Raw genomic sequence first — 27,625 nt, 5'->3', positions numbered from 1 at the left:
CTAGACATCTCTTAACAAGAGAGATCACAGGTTCAAACCCTGCAACAGTCAACGAAGCCATCAGTAACAAAACATCCTGTAGAAGTGTCCTTGAGCAACAGACAGAGAATATCTTCCAGTTGACTCATTGCAGATCTTTCTGGATAAGAGAATTATACAACTGCCTAAATGTAAATGTATTTTAATAGTAAACAGCATTTACAACATCACATTTGTTAGTACATGAGCAACAAACACGGATTAGAATAACAATGCGATTTGAAAAACTTTAATTATTGACCACATTGAGACAATTTTCAAATCAGTATTATGCTGTGAATAAAGAATTACCTTCTAATACTGAGAGGTGGGTCATTACAATAAGTGCAGAAAATTAAGCGCTATAGCGATGAAGGGAGATCGGGTAAAGGCCGGATGTGATGGATGACTGTTTTAGGCACTTCAGAACGTCAGCACTGCGCGGATACTGCAATGAAGAAAAAGAGCCAATTAGGCTGAGATAAAGATAACCCATAAAAAAACTGAAACTACAGTCAACAAAACAAGAGAAAACACATAATCAAGTGCTTTAGAAAGCAAACAAAGGAGACTAATGAAATGAGGATTAACACAGCACAGATTTTCGAGAACTGTGATTGCAGAACTGATGTGCTCACCTCTTCCCAGCATGCATGAGGTCAAATCCCTCGTTGATCTTGTCAAAGGGCAGGGTGTGGGTCACAAACTCATCCACCTTCATCTTCTTGTTCATGTAGTCTTCCACCAGTTTAGGTACGCTCTCCACACTCTTCCAACCTGGGGGGGACAACACCATAATCCGTTCAAGAGCTGGACTCTATGAATAATGCTCATCCTTCCCTCAACATCTACCATCAAAGATTTAACCATAAACGGAGGTGCTTCCTCTCAGGTAAACTGTTGATCTGTCACAGGTCTACCGAACGCCCCCATGGAAGGAGACATGTCCTTTTTTGTATGGATAGTTGGTCCAACGTTCTTCACACAAGCTCAGGGCAGACCAGAATTGACACCAAACAAACCTGTGAGAATCCACATTGCGTACTGAACCTGAGGGTTTAAACACTGTGTCTGCTAGTCTTCTGATAGAGAATTAATTAGGTTACACATACGAGTCAGTACCCATCTTGCCTCACATCTTATTACTACCTGAATGACCATAAAATATGAATCCTACTATTACTGGCATTAATAATTATTCAGAAATAATGCTCTCAAGTATGGAACCACTCCTACAAAAGATAAAAACCGAATTTGGATAAATGGGGGAAAATTAATGCGAGTAAAATGCTGGTTACCCCACAGAGAAGAGACCAAGGATCAATATAAAGAAAATGTGGTCACCAAGGGACATAGGAGGACTGGCTCTCCCCAATGTAAATTAGAATTGTACATTTGTCATTTGAAATATCTAGATTGGTTAAACACTGGAAGGGGGCGGGAGCTGAGTTGGATCAAAATTGAACAGCAATTAGTCAGCCCTTTTAAACCTCTGGATGTTCTTGCACATGGATCAATGACCAATGGACAGGATTCCTCTTCAAATCCAGTACTGGCTTCTTCTAAGGCGGCAGCCTGGAGAGAAGTACACCAGATGTGTGGTGTGTCACACTTAAGACACTCATATGCCTCTGTGGCATAACCCTGCCGTCCGTATTGGGGGAAAAGTAGGTTTACTGGAGTCAATGGCTTATGAAAGGGATATGCAAGATAAGTGATCTGTATTCAGATGGAGTGTTCCATGTCTTTCTCTGAACTTGTGCAAAAATACGACTTGGAAAGGAAAAGTAATTTTCTTGGGTACTTACAAATTAGAGACTGTATCACTAAGGGCCAATTCATGCTGGGCAAGAATCCAGTGGTGGTGTTTTTGGAGTTAGCTTTTATAGCACACGGGGCATCTATATTTTACAAATCCTTGAACGGATTACAAAAAGATATCTGTAAAAATCTGAGAATCATTTGGCAGTGTGATATGAGTGATGAAGAGTGGTTACAAATACTATCTTCAAACACTGGGAAATATATAAAGGAGGCAAGGGGGAAATTTACTCAGTATAAGTTAATACATGGGTTTTATTATACTCCTTCTACGCTCCACAGGATGGGTTTGATGACCAATCATTTATGTTGGAAATGTCAGACAGAAACAGGAACATTTTTACATGCAATCTGGGAGTGTAAACTGGTTCACCCGTTTTGTGAGAAAGTATTAGAATACATAGGGAAATGGTTGGGCTTGGCGATGCCTGTATGGCCAAGACTACAGTATGCCTATTGGGGGACCACACAGAATTGCCCAATATATCAAAGTATGACTTTGCACTTGCAGTGATAAATGTAGGCGTGATCACGGCTGCCAGAATGATTCTCAGATAATGGAAAAGTACATCCTCTCCAGATACAAGGCTAGAATTCATGTCGAAAATAGTATCATATGAATACATTTACATGTTAGCTAGAGTCAATGATAAAGGACGATTTTAAGATGGCATGGGACCGCTTTTTTGCCCATAGCATGGCTGGGACACTGGAACACATATGTACATATATTATCCCAAATATACTTGTTTATCGCAGGCCTTGGAATGTCTTACAAGTGAAAGCGATAATACCATCTAAATAAATGTAAATAAATAAAAAAACTATTTACAATAATCATTTAGTATTTAATTAATTACATTAAATGGCAAAAAAGCCATAAAATATGAAAAAGAGGGGAAAAAGAGCTCTGCAAGGCAACAAATGTTTAGAGAAGTATAATAGTTTAAAGGTCCCATTCCGTGCAAAAGCTGTTTTTACTTGTAAATGCATATATACTGCTGTCATCCCTCCCTGTAATGAGTGGTCACAAGCTCAGAACTGCCACAGTTGGATTTGTCCCTATCCAGCTTCCCCCTGCAGTCTCCTTCAAGCCACGCCCCCTAACGCTCTGTTCCCCAGACAGGGTATCAGGACGTCACGATGGTCCTCAAGCATACTGCGCGGGTCTCTCTCACACAAGCTACCTGCACCATTTTGTCTATAGCCACAAAATTAACACTTCTAGCTGGAGCGACACCAACTGTACGTGATCCAGCAACTGCGGAGGTGCATTCGGTAAGTCTAGGCATTTTGAGATGTCCTCTTTAGCGTAGCAACCGTTAAGTTAGCGATAGCTCGCAACCTAGCGTGCTGGTCCACAGACGCTAATCTGATTGGCCGCTGGGAGCCTGGGGCGGGCTCTCCCTCAGCGGCCAATGGGAACTGTTAGTTCTGAATATATTATAGAAACAGACCATTCTTGGGAAGCGACGAGATGAGGAAGTGAGAACTCCGTCACAACAAACGGGGTTGCTATATTTTCGACAAATTAATCCAGAATCATGTTTTATGGACCAGAGACACACGTTTTTAAGAGGTTACAGCTGCACGAATTGGGACCTTTAAAAAAATCGAAATCGAAATCGAAAATCGAGTTTTGAGAGAAAAAATCGTCAATTTAATTTTTAGGCAAAATCGAACAGCCCTACTTGATCGGCCATTGATTTTAATCTAGTCTCTGGAACTGCCAAGAATCCCAAGTCAAATTGCCTAATGGGCTTTGAGGACACATACATTCTGTGGACCTGTAGCCAGAGACTGCATCAAACCTCGCACAACAAAAGTAAGATTATTTCTCTAAAAACCCTCCAAGCACTCACCTCCAAAGGCGGTGCCTTTCCACACGCGGCCCGTGACCAGCTGGAAGGGTCTGGTGGAGATCTCTTGTCCCGCCCCGGCTACCCCGATGATGATGCTCTCACCCCAGCCTTTGTGGCACGCCTCCAGAGCAGCTCGCTGAAATGATAAATTGGCCATCATATTGTTGGTTTCCCCTCAATTGTGAACTCATGAATGCCTGGAAACTGTTGTGTACAAGGGGCACTAGATTTTCTGCACTTTGCTTTTTCCCCCCAAGTACACGAAAGAGCCCACCTGGGATGATACATGAACATTGTTAACTTGTGAACATTGGTTTATGTGTTGCTTATTGCTTTATATGATTATGCATTATGTTTTCTGTGCTGGCCGTTTCAAAGTGGATTTCCTTCAAGGCTTCAGGACAATACAATCACATCATACTATAAGTACTACCTGAGTTATAGAGAAATCATGTGTGGCTTTTGCTTGATAATAGTGCCCTCTAATGGAAAGCAGTGGAGCAACGTCCTCCACGTTACATAACTAAAGCTATAACAATAGACATTGCTTTGTTAAATTACTACTTTCACCAAAACAGGATGAGCTGTGGATACAATATAAAACTAAGCTTGCATATTACTCCGCCCCCAGCTTCCTGCCCAATGCAATTAGTCTCAGAATGATTCGATTATAGTGTCTTCGCAACTCCCACAATCAGACAAACAGCAGCCGTTAATTATTTTTGCTTCCTCATATCTTGCTGTGGAATAGCCAACTGCAGCTGATCATCAGCCAATCACATGCTAGCATTGCTATATATTATGTCCCATCCATTACTTGAGCACCACTGGCACTACAGCTAGCAATCAGCCATCAACATGCTACTGTGATGTGATTGCTAGCAGTGAGTGTGAACACAAGGTCAGTCTCACCATGATTCCCACGTTTCCAATGCACTCAAAGGAGTAGTCCACCCCTCCGTCAGTCATCTCCACCAGAACCTCCTGGATGGGCTTGCTGTGGTCCTTGGGGTTCACAAACTCAGTGGCGCCAAACTCCTTGGCTTTCTCAAACTTGTCAGGGTTGATGTCCACGCCGATGATCCTGGTTGCCCCCGCGGCCTGGCAGCCCATGATGACAGCCAAGCCGACGGCACCGAGGCCAAATACAGCGCATGTAGAGCCAGGCTCTACCTGAACATGCACACGGAGGAGAAGAGGAAAATAAGCATGCATAGCAAAGCATACGTGCTACCAAATGATTCTGCAAATATCAAATCCATGTATGAATTGATTTGGTTTATCTCTCCTGCTCATCACATTTATTGGACATTCTTGTGACACTCTTTTTTTTATGTAGGGTCAATCATCAGGGGTCAAAAAGGGGAGAGAGACCTTATTATAGTTAGGGGAGTAAGGGGGTCATAGTCCCCTGGAGAGAAATCTGTTGAAAAAGTGTGTTTTAATAGTAAATAGTAGTATTTCTTTAAATAATATCAAAAAATAACTCATTGGGGTCAAGTTAGTGTCACAACAACAATCATTCTAAAGGGTCACTTTGGTTCAAAAGGATGAACAGTTATCTGATTTGGGGCCATCTGAGAAACAGACCCGCCCCCTCCACACACAAATTATTTTCTCATTGGATTTACAGTGTGACCTATTTTGAAAGTGAAAAAAGAAAAGAAAAGAAAGAAAGAAAGAAAAAGGAAAATGAAGAAAAGAGGGGGATATTGCTGAAAGCGGACAAATTTGCATCCCTGTAAGTAAGTGCGCTGTTTCTTTTTGCTACTCTCTCAAGCACCTTGCAATAAACTTGAAAGTATTACGTTTTCCCAATGGCAGTGACCTCAATTTAGAACAAAACTCCTCAACAAAATGCTCTCTATTTCCCTACGGAGGCAAATCTTACAGTGTGGCTGCAGTCTGTGATGGCAACACCCACCTTGGCCGTGTTGAGGGCGGCGCCGTAACCTGTGGAAATGCCACATCCGAGGAGGCACACTTTGTCCAGCGGAGCCTTCTCGTTCACCTTGGCCAGAGAGATGTCTGCCACCACGGTGTACTCGGAGAACGTGCTGGTGCCCATGAAGTGGAACAGCTGCTTTCCCTTGCAGGTGAAGCGCGAGGTCTTGTCGGGGAGCAGGCCCTGGCCTTGGGTTACTCTGCAGGGTGGAAGCACAGGGGGAGAGGGGGCTTCTTTTCATCAGTACGACGACACTGCTGCTCTGTACTTGGCTGTAGGCGGAAGCTCAAACTGATGACGAGAGACAAACTGAGCTTTGATTTGGTCGCCCTGGGGTGCGACACCTGAGGCTGCAAGTACTCCCAACTACTGAGGTTCTAAGTTCAACCAATAAGAAAGACAGTAATTTATTCAGCTCAGCCTTACAGCTACAGTCACAGTCAGTAACCCATTAAGTCAAGGATGAATTAGTTTGACAAGTTTCCTTACAATTCTCGTAGTCGGTGTGCAAAAATCTAAGGCGGTTACAACTGAAGCCTACATTACCTGATTTTCTGGCAAAGGTTGGTCTTGGGATTTTTGCAGAATTTGCATTCGCCGCACTGTGGCACGTACAATGGAATGACAGTGTCACCTTGGAGAGAAAGTGGATTGTCAGTCAGCTAATGAGCAATTCCAGAGTTTGCATAATCAAGTGGAGTGAAACATTCCGGGTTCTGTCCGGCAGCTCCTCACCTGCTTTGAATTTGGTGACGCCCTCGCCGACGCTCTCCACCGTCCCAGCACCCTCGTGACCCAAGATGACGGGGAAAAGTCCCTCAGGGTCACTGCCGCTCAGAGTGTACGCATCAGTGTGACACACTCCTGTGGCAACGATCTGAAGGCCACATGACAGACAATAGGATATAGATAGATAGAATGACAGATGTTGCACAAGATTCAAGCCCGGATGTGAATGTTTTCAGGCCCGATCTTAATATAATAATGAAGTTAAAGTTTTTAAACAGAAAAGAAAGTGCCTCTGTTTTTTTGACATACCGTAATCACTCATTATTATCATATATGTCTGTTTTTCAGTTACTCATCTCTCCAAAAACAGGGCCAACAAGGCAACGCTGGATACATTCCAAAGACCGCTTCCTCACAGCTGGCCTTATCAATCTTTTAGTCTTAACAGTTTTCGTTATTCGAACTGGTCAAATTGGCTCCTGGCCACACAAAGCCTGAACAGTTTGTTACGTAGAATAGAAATGTCTATGGGGTTTGTGATGTATTCATATTAGAGCTTGAGGCTTTTTGGAGTTTTATTTTTTAAAGTTTACTTTGTACACTCATGAATTGAATGAATGAGTTCAATCCGAATTCATTTTTATAATCTGTACTTTTTGTGGTATTTATTTGTCATGTGTTCAGGGGCGGGGAAATCTAAGACTGTGACCTAATTTCTGATTGGTCTGTTAAACGGTGAGGCATTTCTGGCATGGAGGAAGTGTGGTTTACCTTGATGCGGACTTCATTGGCCTTAGGTGGGGCGACCTCCACTTCCTCGATGGAGAGAGGCTTCCCAGCCTCCCAGGCTACAGCTGCCTTGCACTTGATCACCTGAAAGGATGCAAAATGTTGTTCAAACAGCAGCCTATCAAATCGCTGTAGGGCAGGGGTTTGAGTGTGAGGAGGGCCTCCCCAAGGGGGCTCCAAGCAGTTTCAGGGGAGGCTCAGTGAATGCATGGAAGTGAAAAAATATTACATTCGTTGTTATCAAAAGGATACCACATAGAATAGCCTAAAATGTGTGTGATTTGGTTAAAGAGATAGTTTGGAGATACCGTAGTTTTGTGGAATTCTACTTTGTTCCCACTTTCCCAGAGTCAAAAACAAATAAAATGCCTTCAGACAGACATTTTCTATGCATGTGGTGTAGTAGTCTGTATGTCTAACAGCAATATCAGGCTATCTTGGCTCAATTGTTGAGTGTCTATCTATGGAATAACATGAACACCCTAGCACTTTTCAGAACTGTCTCCTCACTGCTTGCTAAGCTTAGCAGTGAGGAGACAGTTGTGAAAAGGGCTATGAAAAGCCCTGCTGTAGTGCATTTCAGGTCACCATTTGAACTGCATGGACGCATTTTAGTGGGTTAACGTCACTGTTGTCAGTGGCCTTGTACAAACAGAAGCACGATTTGCTGCTTTAATGGATGGGCGAGACTAGCCCCTTTTGTGACAGTAGCTTTCAAAAGTATCTCCGGGTTAACGCTAGCATAGCAGCATGCCATTTGCAACATGACCAAAAAGATCCGTAACACCGGGTGAACTGTTTCTTTGTACTTGTTCATTGGAAGCAGATAATGCATGCGGATTAGTTGAGTTCCTCAACGATTTACGCTGCAAATGACTTTGCAAACACCGCGACAACACCACAGACGATAGGGATATTGCAACGCAGAGAGAAAGAGCGTGAATTTGGTAAGGTTTGCACTTACTTTCCCAGCTGTCTCCATATTGCTTCTTCCAGACTGTACTCCACGAGAGAAAGGGGCGGTGACGGCGGCCCCAAAGTGATTTGCAGTCTGGACCAATCAGCGTGTGTTACGTAAGCATGACAAAAGGTCCGGTGGGTGGGGATGAAAAAAAGAAAAAAGCGTAGAATATGAAATTGTACTTTTTGTGTGTGTACTTTGTACATGTTTATGCACATGTAAGATTATGTTTAAAAAAAGGTGTACAGTAGGAAATTGTACTTTCTGTTGTTGTGTACATCTACATTAAAGATGTTTTTGTAAAAAAAATAAAGAAAAGTGTTCAGCCTACTAGCAGGTGCATCATCATCATCCAAATGCAACAAGCAAGTTTTTATTGCTGCAATTTTATCTGTGAACAAAGACAACTGGTTAATTATAGTATGCACTTTCTTTCCCCGTATTTATATATAGGATATCTAAATGAAGTCAAATATATATTTGAGCAACACAACAAATATTCAGTAGGCCTAGAGTCAGATGTTTAATTTGGGATCTATGAAAGATGTTGATGGTCCAAGAAAACATTGAAGGCATGTTTGGATATCACAAACTGTCAGAATGTTAAACAAGCGTGAATTCGCAATAGCTGCAACCAAATATGCAAACTTCTGAAATGCACGATGGCACATCATGGCAGCCCACCCTACTCTGCCACCCTGCATTTCGTTAATCCATTCCCGACCCTTTAGCAATGACCCGAACACAAGTTACACTTCACATACACTTGACCTCCATGCCAAAGTTCAGCCCTGTCCCTAACCCCCACCCCCAGCCAACAAACACACACACATTTATAGGGAATTAGCTGATTAGTTGGAAACAGCAGCCTTAACCAAAAGCTCCGGCATGACTGCACAGTAGCTCAGTGGTTAGCGCTGCTGCCTTAAGTTACAGCAAGGTCACAGGTTCGAACCCCGGTCCATCCCAGGTCCTTTGTGTGGAGTTTGCATTGTCTCCCTGTGTTTCTGTGGGTTTCCTCCCACAGTCAATGATTCAAAGACATGTACTCAGCTCATGTCGGTGTGTGTGAGGCAATGAGTTCCAAGGGACAGCAGTTGAAAATTTGCCATCTGGCTAACACTGGTGCATTTAGAGTAATGCTCATTAATGTGCATTGTCCCTCAAATAAAATCTGTAAAACTTTGCATATACTGAGATTTAGTCTCAGGGCCCTGTCTTACACCTGGTGGAAGGCATTGTCATTGCTAGTTTCTAGCACTCAAAATATCCTTTTCCCCCTTTTTAATTATTACTGGGTCAGTACATCAAAGGACGTGTTTCAGTGACCCAGTAGTTTTAATTACTACTGGGTCAGTACATCAAAGGACGTGTTTCAGTGACCCAGTAGTTTTAATTACTACTGGGTCAGTACATCAAAGGACGTGTTTCAGTGACCCAGTAGTTTTAATTACTACTGGGTCAGTACATCAAAGGACGTGTTTCAGTGACCCAGTAGTAATTGAAAGGGGAAAAGGAGATTTTGAGTGCTAGAAACTAGCAACAATGACAACACCTTGCACCGGGCGTAAGATAGGGACCTCAGACTTAAGGTTTTGAGGTTCTTTAATGACAAACCTACAAAAGTTGATTTTTTTTTAAATATATATATAAAATACCTTGAGCACCCTGATGAAACTGCATCACTACACCTACAGGATTCAACATGATTCACAGGAGACACATTGCACATAGTCACAAAGCACCCTTTAATCAAGGATTTTTCTTAACAAAAAAACTGACAATACTTGGCTTAAGATTTTACAAACTGTGAGTATTAAAACATTTGCAACTGATGTCAAGCATAGTCAGATCTGCCACACATTCTCCCATTTTTGGAAAAACATTCTCTTCATAAAGCCGCCAGATTTGAATTACGGACATGTGTCTCATCAACTAGAATTCATGATCATAGTACAAACCTCTGTGACACGTCAGAACATTTTAACAGGATCAGTACAGGATAATGTCCTGCCTTAACAGACACGAGCATACACCTGAATCCTTGAAACATGTATGTATCCATCACTCGTCCAGGACTGGTACAAAATAAAAACAGGAAACTCCGGTCAAGTAGTATAAAATGATGCAAGGTCCATATTCTGGTATTTGAGTCCAACACAATGACATACGGTCTATGGTCCACCACCCAGGCTCCGGCATAGGGAGACACATTTTCATTTGAGTAGCCCAAGACTGGGAGGAGAGGATCATACCAGACTATCACCGCTACATCATCTCCCACCTACATTAGAACAGAGAAAAGGGAATTGCACATGTTAATATGCATAGATTATCTGATGATATTGACAACTACAACAGGAAAGCCTATCCGAAAAGTCCAAAGACCCCATGAAACGGTATCTTTACTTCCTTGATTTGATGTATTTGCTGTTGAAACAGGATGTTAAAATGCAGTGAGGGTTCATTCAAAAGTCTAAACCAATGGAATATCTGTCAGGGACAGAAAGGCCATTTTATTTGATGGGAATGATGGAAATGTGATGAGAGGGGCGGGATCGTTAAAAACGGACTGTTTTATTTTTTTATTTACGCCTACTGGTGCAGCATGAGGTCACCATTGAAAATAATCTTTCCAGTAAAGTAAAAAGTAATGGGAGTTCTTTTCATGGGGTCTTTGAGAGTACAGAATCCAGACAAACCTCTGAATCCCCGGCCGCCACCGTCTCCTCTTCCCCTGAATCCTCCGCCCCGTCCGCCTCCAAATCCTCCGCCACGGCCGCCGCCTCCAAATCCTCCGCCACGGCCGCCGCCTCCAAAGCCTCCGCCCCTGCCACCTCGGAAACCACCTGACAACAGAGAAGCACAACTAGATCTAAATATTCCTCCAAGCCATGTGACCTCAATGGTTCAATAGCAGAGGAGCACTGAGTTTTGATTTTAATTTAGATCTGGCGGACATCATCATGCTTTTAATCCAAAGCAACAAGCATTTCCTTGAGTAAAGAGATTTTTTGGTATGCACATCCATGTGGAAATATAAAAACCTCAAACTCTGGCAGTGTTAGTGTCATGCTCTACCCCTTCATAAACAAACGGACAAATTAGACCGTAAATGGGGATGCATCACCTCCACGACCGCCTCCTCTTCCTCCACCTCTACCCCCTCCCCGGCCTCCTCTTTTCTCTCCAGGCGGTTGGGGGAGGAATCTCTGCAGTGGGAGGAGCTTCATTGGGTCTATATAGAACTGAAGGAGAAATCATGTCATGATTGTCCAGCCATACATTTCCTGGCATTATGGAAAGCAAAAAAAAAATTGTAAAATTTTAGGTGGACACCAAGGCACTGAAGGTAACGTGTCTATGTAGAAGTGCACAAAGCAAACATACTTATATGGAAGATGTTTATACCTTCTGCAATTTCTTGAATGAAGATGCCTTCATATTTTCTGAGAGTTTGACTGAGAAATACTGGAAGAATAGGTCAAGGAATTAATCATTAACCAAGCAACACAATGTTGAATTACTCCATCATCATGTCGCCAGACTCCCAGGTGGGAATCAAACCCAGGACCTTCTTGCTGTGAGGTGAGAGGCGAGAACACATAAGCTGTGGAGAAGGTCCTGAGACATGAATGAGGGGAACAGAAAGGATACAAAGTCACGCAGCTGTCCAAATATCTCATCCACTTTCCCGATCTGCTCCTTGTTTTCCAGGTACACCGGGGCGTTGAAGTAGGGAACTTTATTCTCCTGTGTCGTACACCTACAAACAATGTCATCCTCACACGGATGCAGAAGCTCTCCAACGGCTGCAGGGCAGATAGACAGAGAGACAGACGGAAAGTTGTTTACATCAGTGGTTCTCAACATGGGGTCTGGGGATCACCAGGCGTCCTTGAGTGGGTTCCGGGAGGGGTCAGCAAATTGAAGAATTGTTAAATTCAGCATTATTTAATGACAAGAAGTCAACACATTTAGAGAATGTTAGAAGTATTACTGTTTTGATCATAGTTTCACTGTTGGCGGTCTGTGGCTCTATTGTGGACTAATTTAGGGGTTCATTAAAAAGCTTGAGAAACACTGGTGTGGTATTATACCAGGCAGCCACTTTGACTGGTTATTTTTTTAATGTACCATGTGTTCACCTTCGTCAATGCATTGGTTTACTTTTCACCATTGTTGAATCTGAACACATATAGCTCGACACCGACTAAACAGACAACCATTAGTTAGCATGTTACTGTGCAGGTTAAGATCCTAACTGTATCCATCCTAACTGTATGAAGTCCTGGTGATCTTACCGACAACATGCTCCGGGGGACCGTAGTCTTGTCTGTTGAAGCCTCCTCTGCCTCCTCCGCGGAATCCTCCACCACCGCCTCGACCACCATATCCTCCACCACCGCCTCGACCACCAAATCCTCCGCCGCCTCCACCTCGGTTAAATCCTCCACCTCTCCCACCTCTTCCACCACCTCCTCTGAACGACATCTCCTTCAATAACTTAACACCTCTGTCGGAGGCAAAGATAAAATAACGTTAGAGGCATTTCGATTGTTAACGTACAATTCAATACAGAATAAAAAGCATACAGTAGAGGGGATCATGTCTATGTTCCCCGGGTTCTATATTCCCCGTTTTTCACTAAGAGGGTTCTATGTTCCCCAGGTTCTATGTTCCCCGCTTTTCACTAAGAGGGTTCTATGTTCCCCAGGTTCTATGTTCCCCGCTTTTCACTAAGAGGGTTCTATGTTCCCCGCTTTTCACTAAGAGGGTTATATGTTCCCCGCTATGTCCCCGGGTCCCATGTTTCCCCCGAAATGCCTTCGGTGACGATCGGCTTCCCCTTATTATTATCCAATTAGCAGCCACGTGTATTTGCAGCAGAGTCTATTACCCAAATCACTAAATGAACTAGCCTAATATAAACTATACACGTTTTAATGAGTGCAACACAAATTAACTTAAATACTGTAACGTGTCGGGTAATCCAAGTATTACCTGTAATGTGATGTGCAACATAAGTGTCTCAACGGTAGCTAGGAACTAATGTGTGTGGGTGTGCCCCTAGGGGAAACGGGGTATATATGACCAGCGGCCGGGGTGCCGGATGTCAGTCAAGCTATGGAGTGAGCGAGACCGGGTGTTGTGTGTAGAGCTAGCTCTGTGAAGCTAGCTGCTAGGAGCTAAAGAAGCCTGTGAATAAAGAACCTGTACCAACTACAACTCTCCGTTCCTTGGCGTATCACCGATACGTTACATTGGTGTCAGACAGTAAAGCGGTAGCGCCTCTGATTCGGTCGAGAGGGGAGAGAGTGAGGAGGAACAGCGGAGAAAAGTTGGAGATCAAAGGCTCGAGCGACCTAGCAGTAGCGAGCTAGCTGTGTGAGCTAGCTGCTACGAGCGCCACGTGTGATGGTGCGCCTAGAAGAAAGCCTGTCGGCGAACGGGAGAAAAGAGGGGCTGACGACAGAGATCAGCTCGATGCTGGCGGGCATGGAAGCCCGTGTGTTGAAAGAAGTCAGACGGCTGGTGGAAGAAACTCCTGCCTGGGCAGTAGAGGTGATGCGGACGCTGCGAGAAGTCATGCAGCGGGTGGATTTGATGAGCGCAGAGGGAGCGCAGTGTGGAGAACGGCTGGAGGAACCACAAAATAGACTGTGTTGGAGCTGTGGAGAACCGGGCCATGTGGCGAGGTGGTGCCGAGGCGGACCCGGGAGACGGACCGGGTATGCGGGACAACGACATGGACAGCAGGGAGCCTGCTGGGCATGCGGCGCGATTGGACATTTAGCCAGAGAATGTCAAGAAGCTGTCGGGGATTGGAGGACAGCGAGAGAGGAGAGACAGGTGAGGCTTTGTTGGGCTTGCCAGTCGCCTGAACATTTAGCTAGAGACTGCACTAAGAGTGTGAACGCTGGAAGAGACACACAGCCGGGGGAGCAGCCCGAGCAACAAGCAGTGGAGCAGCCTGAGCAACAAGCGGCGGAGCAGCGGAGCAGTACAGAGCCGATTGTTCTGGGCAGGAGAGTGACTGTTGAGCCGGCCCAGGCTAGCTGCTCTGCATGCCAGCCAGTGGTGGGGGAGATCGCCATCAGCGACGAGACCATCAGGATAATGGGAATCGTTTTGAACAGCCAGAGGGAGGTGAGCGACATCATCTGCAGAGCTGTTACAGTCGGGGGAGCGGCGCTCGTGTCCCCGGGGGAGCGAGAGGGGTCAACGCTGGAGGAGCCGGCCCAGCCAAGCCGCTGCACAGCCCCCACGGCTGCGCTGCAGAAAGTCGAGGTGGAGATCGACGCCGATGGTGTCCGCCCTGCTGTCCTCAACACGCCGCCCCCTGGGGGAGCGGGACGGGAGGACGAGCGAGTGCAAGAGGTGGAGCAGACAGACGAAGACAGGGCCATCTGGGAGGTCGACGGGCATGAGCGGAGACGCAGACAGATGGAGGATGCGGATATCGGTCCGGTGTATGTGTGGGTGGCGGCCGGACGCCGGCCCCCTGTGGAGGAGATTCACATGTTTTCCGGTGCCACGAAAGGATTGTGGAACATGTTTTCGGACCTGCAACTGGGTGGAGCTGGGGTTTTAGAGAGAAAGGGGCACGGGAAAAGCGGGACCCAGTGGGTGGTACCCGGTTGCCTGCGAGAATTGGCACTGAAGTGGATGGACAAGGGCCCATACGGTGATCGTGGGCCCGAAGAGACACTCAGCCTCATCCGTGGACATTTCTATTGGGGCAAACAAAAGGAGGACGTGCGGAGATACTGCAGGGAGTGTGAGGTCTGTGGGGCACAAAGGGGGGACCGAAAAGAGTTACACTGCAGAGGACTAACCCCACTGGGGGTTGAGCGGGACTAGCATGCTTTAGGTGGGACATAAGCTTTAAAAGGGGGGATGGAAATAGTGGTTGAAGTGAAGTGGGATAATGTGAATAAGAAAAAAAAAGGTTTAAATGAAGGTAATGGGAAAAAAGAATGATGTCAATGTGATGGGTTGTAAAGAGAAAAGAGGGAATGTAAATGTTGGGGCTTGTGTTAAGTGAAAATGTTGGGGAAAAGGGTGCTAATGGGAAGTAACTAAATGATGGTGGGAGTGAATGCAAAATAAGTGGTGTTAAAGAGAAGGGCTATTGGAATGGGAATGTGAACAGAAATGTGGGTTGAATTTAAAGGAATGGGAAAAGAGGGAAGAAATGAAAAGAAATGCAAATAGTGGTGGTGGAATGAAAATTAAGAAGTGCGCTAAAAAAGATAAGAGACTATGTGGGAAATTGGGGGAATACAAAATGTTGTGGGGTGGTGTGTTTTGGTACAGGGGGATATGTGTGGGTTGTGGGTGTTAACGTGGGCGTTAACAAATGTTGGGTGAGGAGTATGTAACGTGTCGGGTAATCCAAGTATTACCTGTAATGTGATGTGCAACATAAGTGTCTCAACGGTAGCTAGGAACTAATGTGTGTGGGTGTGCCCCTAGGGGAAACGGGGTATATATGACCAGCGGCCGGGGTGCCGGATGTCAGTCAAGCTATGGAGTGAGCAAGACCGGGTGTTGTGTGTAGAGCTAGCTCTGTGAAGCTAGCTGCTAGGAGCTAAAGAAGCCTGTGAATAAAGAACCTGTACCAACTACAACTCTCCGTTCCTTGGCGTATCACCGATACGTTACAATACTTCAACTTACATGTCTCAGGGACGCATGCACACAGTTGTAGTTGTTACTAGGCTAGGCCTACTACAATTATTAATATTTGGCTATTATAGGCCTATAGCCTACTTCATTATGAGACTATAAAACAAGAAAACCAACACCATTTTATGACTTGAAACATTTATTTGTGAGGAGAGTAGCCTACATTTCTAACGTTCAGAAAATAGCTGTCTGGTGAGCGTCAGAGTTTTGGAGCGGACGCGCGCAGCAGAGGTGGCTGTAGCAGACGGGGAGAGGAGAAATAAGGAGGGAGGAGAGCGTCTGCTATCCGCGGTTCAGAGACAGAGACTGATAACTTTTGGTTACTGTGTGGATGCGTCCCTGAGACATGTAAGTTGAAGTATTTAAGTTAATTTGTGTTGCACTCATTAAAACGTGTATAGTTTATATTAGGCTAGTTCATTTAGTGATTTGGGTAATAGACTCTGCTGCAAATACACGTGGCTGCTAATTGGATAATAATAAGGGGAAGCCGATGGTCACCGAAGGCATTTCGGGGGAAACATCGGACCCGGGAACATAGCGGGGAACATAGAACCCTCTTAGTGAAAAGCGGGCAACATAGAACCCTCTTAGTGAAAAGCGGGGAACATAGAGCCCTTTTTCTGAAAGCGGGGAACATAGAGCCCTTTTTCTGAAAAACGGGGAACATAGAACCTGGGGAACAAATAACCCTTTTGCTGAAAAACGGGGAATATAGAACCCGGGGAATATAGAACCTGGGGAACATAGGGATGACCCCCAGTAGAGTCACTTCAGTCAAGCTAACACAGTATCTGACTCCAGCTCGACTGGCATGTTTAGCAGTGCTAGCTAGCAAGCTAGCTAACGCTAGGTCGATTTCGCAGTTTGTACACATTTTCCAACACAACATAACCCATCACGTAACGCTAGTTCCTTATCATAAATATGGATGTTGAAAACTTGACAACGTTCTCTCTCTATGCATATCTTCAGCAATTTACTCACAGATTATGGTCGGGTTGTGGTGGCTATTTACTGCTGCACTTCCATGCGATAACAACACGTGTGACCACTGCCGCTGCCGCAAAGCTGTTCGGAAATGTCGTGTCGCACTCTTCTTCAGGCTGTCGTAAAGTAACAGCTCCCATACGACGGGGAACCTGTCAAAACATTGAACTAGACTCACGTGCACGTCAGAGAACTTGGTCAGCAAATTAGCTAGTTTCTTAAACTCAAATGTCGACAAAAACTAACATCAAGTTATCTCCAATACATGCAGCTGTAACCTATAACACGCTATAATTTATTTGGTCCATTATGCAGGTAAGAAGAACTCGACGTGATAATGACAACAGAGGGTCAGGTAAGAGAGAAATATCCTAAAAATCCAGGCACGGCCCAGACTTGATGACACATTGATATTGACGCTGCTTATTCAGCAATCAGCATCCAAATACCGGTACATGTTCTACTAGTCTCTGCTCCTTTCATGCTGCCCCCTCTCCACTACTCTGCTCTCCACTGCAAGACATTTTTTAAGGGTAACCCGAGGAGGAATGCCATTCCCCCTTAATTAATGTACCCTTATTGTAAAGTGTTACCAGTATACAATAGATGCTTATTCTTCTTCAGGTGATCAAATGCAAGGCAGCTGTAGCATGGGAACCTGGGAAGCCTCTCTCTATTGAGGACGTGGAGGTGGCCCCACCTAAGGCCCGTGAAGTCCGCATCAAGGTGAGCTGCTCACCCCAGATTACTCTGCACCACAACAAGGAACTATCAGCACATTCCTGCAAAGTTACTTTTAAACAGATCCCTCAATTCATATACCTGAGTTTTCATTAGTTGGGCTAATTCATTATTCCCATCTTGACTCTGAGGAAGACAGACTTGTCTGTCGAAACGTCAGTCAGCCCCTTCTATTAAAACGTGCAGACGGAAAAGAGTGCTCCGGTGTCTTTACTTCGGGTAGTCTGTGTGAAGTGCCCAGGTAAAACATTATTTTATGCATATTGTCCTCCACTGTTGAGCACCAGGACCCTTTTATTCCAAACCTGGCTGAAGCGCGCTGGACTCTATTAATGTCATTATTCCCATTGTTGTTGTAAATGTAAGCACATAAATAATTACATCATATTATACAACTTCAGTTCACACTGGACTTTAAGCAACTTGGATTATCTGCCTCTCCACTCTTCCTCCTGACTCTGGGACCTTGGTTTTCAAATGAAATGCAAAATTTGCTTTCCTCACTTTTGATTGATTGATTGATTGATTGAAAAGGAGCCCCGACCAAATATTGAGTGCATAAATTAACATACTTTCCAGAAGTTCGACATTTGTTCTTATGTAATATTCTAATATTCTATTCTATTCTATTCTATTCTAATCATCAAAATTTAAACAAAAAAAGGCTTGAAATATTTCACTTTCACACTATGTCTAATGAATCTAGAATATAATATGAAAGCTTCACTTTTTTTATTAAATTACGGAGGGGTGGGGACTTTTACACGATATTCACATTTTTTGAGATGCACCTATAGATTTCCTCATAGTTTTTGACATATTTACTTAACATCTAGTTTTTGTCAGTGAAAAAGGGTAGTTTTAGTCAAGTTTTAGTTTTAGTCAACGAAATTAACACTATTACAATACATTACATGAGGGAACTTTAATATCCTCATTGCGACTATTAGTTTTGCACCTTAAATACATGGTTACCATAGATATACTACTAGTAATGTAGTCAGCCCTGGACCAGGTCACTGTTTGGTCCTACTGCACATCCGGGTGACCGCAGAAGGGACACAGGCACGCGGTGCGCTAAGTGCATTGAGTTGGCATGAGTTTGGTCACACCCCCCAAAAAGTGCACCCATGGCACAATGTGAAAAAAAAAACTGCATCTAAGTCATGTGTCTCCTGCCAAACTGTTTGGACAGATTGTAGCCACAGGAGTGTGCCACACAGACTGGGCATACCTGTATGAGACCGGACAAGGGATGAAGCCTCGACCGTATCCTTTAGTCCTCGGCCATGAAGGAGCAGGAGTGGTGGAGAGCGTTGGTTCGGGTGTCACTAAGTTCTCACCAGGTAAAATAGTACGGCTTCCAATACCTGACACCACAGTTTTTCTCTATGTTTTTATCCAAAAAAGTAAAGGATTGGAACTGACACGTGTATTTTTGGATTCTATTACATTTTGTCAGCACATACATTGAAAATTGAAAAACCTCAAAACAGTTGCATGGTTTTTATCCAACTGCAGTGATGTAATATTATGTGATTCTGTTTTTATTGCTTATCACACATGTCTGTTATGTCTTGGTTAATAATACTGATAAAGATAATACATTGTATTTATAAAGCATTCATGCACTTACATTTATTTGTTCATATTTACATTACATGATACTCAGACACTTCATAAGAGATGGAAACACAAATATATAATAACACTTAAAATTGACTCAAGACCACTGATTCTAGGATTCAGGCACAAGTCAATACTATCCCTTTGACTGAAGTTGTTTTTCTGCTTTCTAATGCATTCACAGGTGATCAAGTTATTCCTCTTTTTCTGCCACAATGCGGTGAATGTGAACGATGTCGCAGTCCTAAGACCAATCTCTGCAAGAAGAACTGGTAACTTCATTTTGAGTCGTCACTCGTCATCAAATGTTTACACAGCCAGACTCACTCCCTTGCTTACATATTGCTTAAATATTCTTTTTAATCAGTGATGCTTCACCTGCGGGTGGGGTCCCCCGAGGCGTCCGAGATCATTTGGGGGAGTCACAAGATGATTCATGGGATAGGAATCTACAATACACATTTATTATCAATATCTATGTGGTCAAATTTTTTGTGTTCCATTTTTCCCCTTGTGAAAGATTCAACAGTTTTCACCCTCTAGCCTTCATCTGATAATTAAACTATTTAAATTAATTAATTTTCAATTAACTATTTCATTAAAAAAAACTTTATACACTCATACAAAAGCTTTCCGTCTCAATCTTCACTTATGACTCATAGAATTGTGTGGCGGTGTGTTTATGTGCAGAGACGCTGCCCCCTTTGTATTTTCATGTTTTCACAGTGCTGTGTTCGGGAGTCGGGACATTTGTGGGAGGAAACATTTTAAGGTTGACGGTAAATGGGGAGATTGTGCAGCGCAAAACCGGTGAAATGCAGGGATGAATTTTTTAACCGTTAGTAGTTTCACAGTGGTTATGTTATGAAAGCACAAATAAACACACCTCCCCAAACCAGGTATAAGTTCCAAACACCTCACAAAACGCTCTGTGAGGGTGCCGCATTTCCTGGTTTCATTTCAGAATGCAGTCCGCTGACTCCGCTCTGCTGAGCTGCTGTGCTGTCCGTGGTGTTTTTGGCTGGCGCTCCACGCCCCCTGCGTGGGTGCAGTGAAATTGTTTCCGCCCACGAATGTCACATTTTATTGCAGATTATTTTAATTACTGATTGACATGTAGTATTTTGACTAAACTTTTTCTTTTGCTTCCAGGGCCAATACACAAATGGGTGTATTGGCTGATGGCACCAGCAGGATAACTTGCAGAGGGCAGCAGGTGTATCAGTTCATTGGCGCCAGCTCTTTCTCCCAGTACACCGTGGTTCCCGACACCTCCGTCACAAAGATAAGAGCCGATGCCCCTCTGGACAGAGTGTGTCTCCTGGGCTGTGGTATCTCCACTGGCTATGGTGCCGCTCTCAATACAGCCAAGGTGAGGGAGTCAGACCGGCTTGATACATGTGTCAGACATGATCTTAGGGCTGGACGATAAAACAAGAACAATCTATTGACAATAGACACTTCATCAATACAATAAGAAAATAGTTCAATACAATGTTCAATAGTTTGACTCACGGTTGCATGAAAAACAAACAAACAAAGCAAAACAGCCTATCATTGCTTTTCATTTAACTGTTCTACGACGCAGTCGTCAAGGTAGTTCACGAGCGTGGATATCATTGTGGGGATTTGCATTGGACTGACTTTTTGCTACCAAAAGTTCATCTATTCAGGTGGGGTCAGCGCATTGTAGCGGACTTCTAAGTTACAGTAACTTAGTTACCCGTGTATACTGCTCTCAGAACAAGCTAGCCTGTCAAAGTGAGCTGTGCTGCTAGCCATCAAGGCTTTTTAGGTGACTGTTTTCCCCCAGACTTTGTTTCTGATTGTGTGTTTGTTTAGCTTTGACATTGATCCTCCACCATCACCCAGCCTTACAGGGTTACATAAGAACAAGTGCGAATTCGCAATAGCTGCAACCAGGAATACAAATTTGACATCATCCAGTCCATTGTGATGTCATCCACTCATTGGGAAATTTTTGCCCACCGCCCCCCTTTTAGCCAATTTCAATAAAAACACCAACCAACCAACATAGTGACTTATAGAGCTGCTATCCATGCTGGCTGCAGCTAATAAAACAGCCAAATACTTTCAGAATAAAATGTGTTTCAAGAACTGATTCGTAACATACCTCTTAAAAAGCTTTCACTTGACAAACAAAATCTTCCATGCAGGTCGAACCCGGTTCCACGTGTGCGGTGTTTGGGCTCGGAGCTGTCGGACTGGCAGCTGTCATGGGCTGCCAGGTTGTCGGGGCAACCAGGATCATCGCCGTGGACATCAACCCTGACAAGTCTGAGAAAGCCAAGGAGTTTGGAGCCACTGAGTTTGTGAACCCCAAGGACCACAGCAAGCCCATCCAGGAGGTTCTGGTGGAGATGACGGATGGAGGGGTGGACTACGCTCTGGAGTGTGTTGGGAGTGTAGCTGTCATGGTGTGTGTCTATGTCTTAGGAGTGTCTTCACCTGGTCAACCTGCTTTTTTTCCCATCTCTGAAATACGATTTGTTCTGATAATTGTACTGTACTCAGTATTTTCATATCTCTGTAAAAGCAGAGCTGATTCAACAGCTGATACTGTACATTGTCAAATCGATGAAAGTAAAATATGCAGTGTCAGCACACTACAGTACACAGTGGAGTAAGTGCTGTATGCAGTAGGTGAGTTTAGGTCTGATCAGTGCTTAGTTTGGACAATTCTTGGAAAGCAGAAGTGTACCGTCAGGCTCCCTGAGAGTGCCATGTGCCTAATAAAAGGGAAATGAGAACTTAATAATAACCCCGATCACATATCCACATAGCCTATTTTCTCTCCACTAAACCACTTTTCTACATCGGTGCTTACCCTAGTTCAATAGCATAATAGTTTCAGCAGAGCCTGTGTGTGGGTAAATGTCTTTTTAAGAGCGTATATACTGAGACAGGACTCTGTTTGTATCCCAGAGTGCTGCACTGAAGTCTACCAGAGAAGCATGGGGTACCTGTGTCATCGTTGGATGGACCGAGACCGAAGAGATGAGCATCGTCGTCGAAAATCTCCTGATGGGCCGCACCTTGAAGGGGACGTACTTTGGAGGTGAACTATGCAGCTATGAGCTACGAGAAAGAAAGTGATCAGGCGTTTATCTGTCGAGTGTGCAGAAAAGATATCCCTCCAGTCCACACCCTTTGCTTCAGCAGAAAAGTAATTGCCATTGTGAAGTTTAAGAACCAGATAATGCAAGGAAGCTTGTGTGATGCAGTGACTTTGATGAGCACATTTTGAATATGTAGACATTTGTTTGTTTTTTATGTCAGGAGGCTTTGCTCGCCTCGGACTACAATCTACCCCCGATTTGTGCCTCATGAAGAGTCTGTTGTTTTAAGCAGTTTTTCTAATCTCCATCACCCTCCCCAGGTTGGAAGAGCGTGGAGAGCGTACCTAAACTGGTGGAAGACTACATGAACAAGAAGCTCAAGTTGGATGAGTTTGTGACGCACACCCTGCCGCTGGACCAAATCAACATGGCCTTTGACCTATTGAAAAGCGGAAAAAGGTAAGACCTCTAATGTATGTGCCGCTGCTGGTGTGTTGATTTTAAACACCACACATACATTTCGATTTGTTTTTCTTCAAATGGTGGATATCTCGGACAAAACTATTATTTTATAGTATAGCTTAAATAATCAACCTTGTATCAGGACATTAGTGGTCATCTGCCTTTTATGTTTGGGAAGACATGCAAGTCCAGGAACTTATTGATTACTTAGGACAATGCATGGTCAATTATTGATTACTTGGAAAATGACATAAAATGTCCAGCGTAATCATACAAGAATACCAACAACACCAATGGATTTCTCCCTTGAATGGAGGTAAAAACTTAAGATCATAATCTATCAAATTATATTTGATAAGAATTAAATTAGTTTGTCATTAATTTTCTCGCAACACAGAGGTCTAGTCAAGAACAACTGTTGTGAACTACATAATTTAAAAATGGCAATAATAGAACCACTGTACAAGTTAATATACAAAGGATAACAGCATAGAACCTGTCATGTAGATAACAGCCAAATAATATATAAACTATTATATTAATTGAGGTGAGATAGCATTAGCTGGCCATGTTTTTACACTGACTGTCATTGCAAAGCTCTTTCGCTCTCTTTACCTCATTTGTCATGGAATAGTCTGAAATATCATGTACTTTTGAAAGGTGTATTTCAGTCAGGGAGTTTGATAAACCTTCTGCGGATGTCATATCTGGGAATTTTCCAAATGGGTCACTTTAGTTAGTGGAATATACCAGATTGTATTTTACAACTTGTTTCTCACATTTATTACATTTGATGGTGGGTTTCAGCTGTTTTTCTCCACCGTTTACCCATTAGAACATCTCTGAACTATAAAACAAACAACATTAACTAACCAGAAAGCAATCACATTTTGTTGGTCATGAAAGCGCGCTGACTTAGTAATTGAAAAGTCTTGGAATGCATCAGGGCATTGGTGGAAACCCTGTCACTAGTAGGGATGTCACAAAACTACAATTTCTAACTTTGATACCGATACCCAGGAAAATATCGATACTTGTCTCGATACCATTTTCGTTACCACGGGGGTAAATGACAAGACATCAAGAGGCATAAAAATAAAGACAGATGGATGGACAGACAGACATACGCTTCTAAAGCTTCTGGCATACTCTTCGCGCCCAGCCAAGCGCATAGGGCACGCGGCGATTATGACGTCATCGCACGGGGCGTGTCGGGGGGCGAGGCCTGAGCGCAGCGCGGCACGTCCATGGAGATTTTTCTATCAGCGCGTCGGGTTTTGCTGCCTGTGCCTGTGAGATCTCCGTGGTAGGCTATCAGCGGATATCTGCTGCGATTGAGTCCTCACCGTCGTAAAGTCGCCTTCAAAGCATGATGTTCAATTATAACGAACTACGGTAGTTGTGTGGCTTAGCCTTCCCAAATGTTGAGGGTCGTTTTTTAGAATTTAATATATAGAATTGGGAACGTTACATTCAATTTCATTCAGACTGCCTGGCACTGATCGCCACCATTTCTGGAGCACTCACTATGTTCTGTTTTGGCCCGCGCAGAGTGCGTGCGCCCTCCTTGGAGCCCCGCCTCCAGCGCGTGCGCGAAGAGTATGCCAGAAGCTTTAATCTAGGCCTGATAAAACTCATTAAAAACATTTCACTTACACCGCAGATTACCCCTGTTCTAGTCATCAGCCTATATCGGAACACTTTTAGCTTGTTGAAGAACCAGGTACCCCCCAATGATTGCGAGGCAAAACGAAGTTTGATTTTTCATTAAGAGGTAGCACTGCTGGTATCGATAAAAAAATGCAAAGTAGTAGTATTGTATCTGTCTCAAGTTTTTAGCATTGATACTTATCGATACTATTGATACCTGTTGCAAATGAGTATTGTATCCCTTTCAATTTTTTTGTATTGATACTTATCAATACTATCTGTACTTTTGACAACCCTACATACTAGACATTATTTGTTTTTTATTCATGCCTGTTCTTTCTTTTAGCATTCGTACCGTTATCAGTCTGTGACACCAGGAGCATAAACCTGATGGGTGACGGATTATCAGTCTCCTGACCATGGACCTCAGACAAACCTTTTGCATGTTCAGTAGCCACTCTTGTCTCCTTGGTGGTCCAGATATATTTTCCATGTGTAAATTTCATTTTCATTAATTGGACCGAGGAGAGGAATCATGATGCCGACGATGCCTTAATGATGTCACATCAAGGGGAGACGTGTAGGTAAAAGGGGGCAGAAAGTTCAAATAAGAATTTTTAAGCGGTCAGATGATTGAAATATAGATTGTGGAAAAGGAAATCCAGATACTGGCGAGGTTATCCTAATATTTTACATAGATCAAATCGTCATTTTGACCACTAGATGGCAGTCACACCTCACTTAAAGCTTCTATCTGTGAACATGCTGTACTCAAATTACATGCTATACTGCATATTATTCTGCAATTAAATCCATATTAAATATACCAGTTTTTCACTTTCATCTACTACTGACTTGATCAAAAGGGACACAGCGATTATAGATTGTTGAATGCACTCATGTAAGACTATGATTTGCCAATATGTATTTACGCCAATGTCACAGAGACACATTTCCAGTACATTTATTGTATTTGGCCATTACAGTGACTCTGGTTCAGATATTAATGTGAAGAGGTAGTTGGGATTAAACACACTTGTACCGAAGAAGAGAAACAGCAAAACCAAATGGCCGAATCTGTCATCAGCCTCGGAGAAATATCCGCTTCATGTGGTCAGGCTTACCAAGTTTCGTCCTTGGTAATATTATATATTGATTTAATAGGGAGTCGACTGGAAGGGCTAAAATAACAGTTGTGCGCTGTCAGTACCCAAGACAAAAGGTTGCTTTGGGAATGCCTGTCGGTGATGAACTGAAATAGCTGTCTGAGGAATTTGCTTTATTGAAGTTCCATTCAGATCAAATGAAGGCCCGTGGCAGTTTCCCCCGCTTTTCCCTCCTTATTTAAAATGGAAAATAAAGTGGTGCTTCCCCTCACGTTGGTCTCTCCGTAATCAATCAGAGATTATAAAGATTAGACAACCCCCCCCACAACCGAATCACAAAGAAGAGAACCGTAATCAAGAATACAAGCAGGGAATAAGGCAGTAGAGAGAGAGAGAGAGAGATCAAAAGAGAAAAGAGAAGACGAGTTTTGACAGGTGCTTATGCGACCGGGCACCCTCATCTATAAATGTTGGACATGCTCACAGATTTATAAGGCTTTCTTGGGGACATGTGTCTGAATGTCTGTCTCATCTATGGGAAAACTATCCATAGTAACGTCCATAAGTCTTTCCTGTCGTCTTTTTTCCTCTCTGCGGTTGAACTCCTCAACCTCTGGCGTTGTCACAGCATTGTGCAACTGATACACTGTGGACATGCTATCGGAATTAGACTCACCAGTATCTTACTACATTTCAGAACATTTTCACTTTCAGGTGCCACTGTGCCATGCACACTCCATATTCATCTGTGTTGCTTTTCTGCAAAAATAACTAGCAATCAACTGGAAATGAACATGCAACCTGTGATATTTATGAAGGACAAAATTCAATCATATTTTGATTTGTGTTTTACCCCTCATTTCACTGTGTAATAACTGTCAGACATGCGACTCCTGAAGATAATTGACAAACAATCGAAATGCCAGCGAAGGTAAATGCCGTCACACAAATAAAGACCTGTCACACAAGTGCTGCCTCGTCTCTCACAATATTTAGATTGGGATCAAGAGATCTCCCCTTAATTATGAAGCGATATTCATGTGTGCACTGACACACAGGTGGTGGCACAAAATTCCCACGATTTGGAACTTTATGATCTATATATCTATTTGGGTGTACTTCTTTTTCCATTGGTGTAATTTATGAAATGACAAATAGCTCTATGCTCCATGCGCTGCATAGTTGTACGTTATGGTTATTACAACACATAAAGAGGCGGGGCTGAACAAAGAAGATATGCAACAGGAGTAGACGCATACCTCAATGCTAGGTTCACATCTAAATGGCATAATTTATGACATCTACTTTGCATGCTTTTTCCCCCTTTAACCTGACTGTTTGTGTTAGCCATACTGGAGTTTACATATAGGCCTATGTGGCTGTATCTTCTGTCTTCTGACTGTGATGTGGTGACAATGATAACTTTGTAGCAAACATCGGTGTCTATGCCCCTGCATGTGTTTCTGACCAGCCAAGACAAACGAGTCTGACAGTGTTCATCTAGAGCCGTTTCAGAGACAACCACAACAGTGATTTAAATTCTTTGTCTGAACCTATGAGATCAAAATGCTAATTTGCATAGGATTCAAATATGTGGCTTCATGACATTTAAGGATACAAGTAGCATTGCTCTATTGTACCTATGCGTACCTTGCTCACCCTCTTCTGTCTCTGTCAAAATGATTAAATAAATGGCTAGTAACATTCTATAGCTATTTTCTTCATCCTTTGTGATATTAGCATTTGTGATAGCTTTAAAGCCTTACATAATGTACAAGTGTGAAATGAAAACTCTATGCTATAATAGAAAATAAAGGAACTTGTTGCGGTCCTATTGGTCTACTCTAAATAGGTCATAAGTAAACCTTTGGCAGGTGCGTTATGTGTATTATGAACATCAGAGATATGAGCCGGTGTATTAATTAAACAGAAAATCATATTAGTCACTCGGCAAACCACAGTATCAGCATCCTTGGGAGTTAAGCTAGAAGGAAAGCATGTCTGAAAGAGACATAGTCAGTTAGGCTGAGAGATAGAGCGATGGATATACTGTATAGCCCTAACGGCTATGGAAGAACGCCTCACTTAAGTCACTAAAGACTGCCAATGTGAAGCCCCTGTTTTATCAGCAAATCCTGGCCATTAAACGGCTA

General features: G+C 43.4%; 3 protein-coding genes across 5 annotated transcripts; 1 reads left to right on the top strand and 2 right to left on the bottom strand.

Moving 5' to 3' along the window:
• Positions 1–172: 172 nt before the first annotated feature.
• On the bottom strand, positions 173–8,181 carry adh5 (alcohol dehydrogenase 5). Its single transcript, XM_083652442.1, has 9 exons — positions 8,129–8,181; positions 7,147–7,248; positions 6,382–6,523; positions 6,193–6,280; positions 5,626–5,845; positions 4,614–4,874; positions 3,702–3,837; positions 657–795; positions 173–466 (listed from the first exon to the last, which is right to left on the bottom strand). Exons 1-9 carry the CDS (start codon positions 8,144–8,146, stop codon positions 442–444), a joined length of 1,131 nt encoding a protein of 376 aa, XP_083508568.1. The 5' UTR covers positions 8,147–8,181; the 3' UTR covers positions 173–441.
• A 1,674-nt stretch (positions 8,182–9,855) lies between these two features.
• Positions 9,856–16,878, bottom strand: gar1 (GAR1 homolog, ribonucleoprotein). The gene is made up of 7 exons (XM_083652420.1): positions 16,805–16,878; positions 12,430–12,641; positions 11,783–11,937; positions 11,537–11,596; positions 11,256–11,373; positions 10,828–10,974; positions 9,856–10,409 (listed from the first exon to the last, which is right to left on the bottom strand). Exons 2-7 carry the CDS (start codon positions 12,617–12,619, stop codon positions 10,399–10,401), a joined length of 681 nt encoding a protein of 226 aa, XP_083508546.1. The 5' UTR covers positions 12,620–12,641; positions 16,805–16,878; the 3' UTR covers positions 9,856–10,398.
• A 73-nt stretch (positions 16,879–16,951) lies between these two features.
• LOC310790292 (alcohol dehydrogenase class-3-like) lies at positions 16,952–27,116 on the top strand (the record flags this gene model as incomplete). 3 transcript variants are annotated; one of them, XM_083651962.1, is made up of 10 exons in its annotated part: positions 16,952–17,004; positions 17,123–17,162; positions 17,432–17,533; positions 18,744–18,894; positions 19,359–19,446; positions 20,327–20,546; positions 21,352–21,612; positions 22,121–22,253; positions 22,575–22,713; positions 24,713–27,116. In XM_083651962.1, exons 2-10 carry the CDS (start codon positions 17,145–17,147, stop codon positions 24,735–24,737), a joined length of 1,137 nt encoding a protein of 378 aa, XP_083508088.1. In that variant the 5' UTR covers positions 16,952–17,004; positions 17,123–17,144. The 3 variants fall into 3 exon arrangements, with proteins under 3 accessions (XP_083508088.1, XP_083508090.1, XP_083508089.1); XM_083651964.1 differs by lacking the exon at positions 24,713–27,116 and having other exon boundaries at positions 22,575–22,717; XM_083651963.1 differs by lacking the exon at positions 16,952–17,004 and having other exon boundaries at positions 17,049–17,162.
• Between the last annotated feature and the right edge of the window lie 509 nt (positions 27,117–27,625).

The sequence above is a fragment of the Poromitra crassiceps genome, assembly GCF_964638095.1.
Source record: "Poromitra crassiceps genome assembly, chromosome: 15".
Classification (NCBI taxonomy): Eukaryota; Metazoa; Chordata; class Actinopteri; order Beryciformes; family Melamphaidae; genus Poromitra; species Poromitra crassiceps.
The sequence above is the reverse complement of the archived record's forward strand: the minus strand, read 5'-3'. Positions and strand labels throughout refer to the sequence as shown.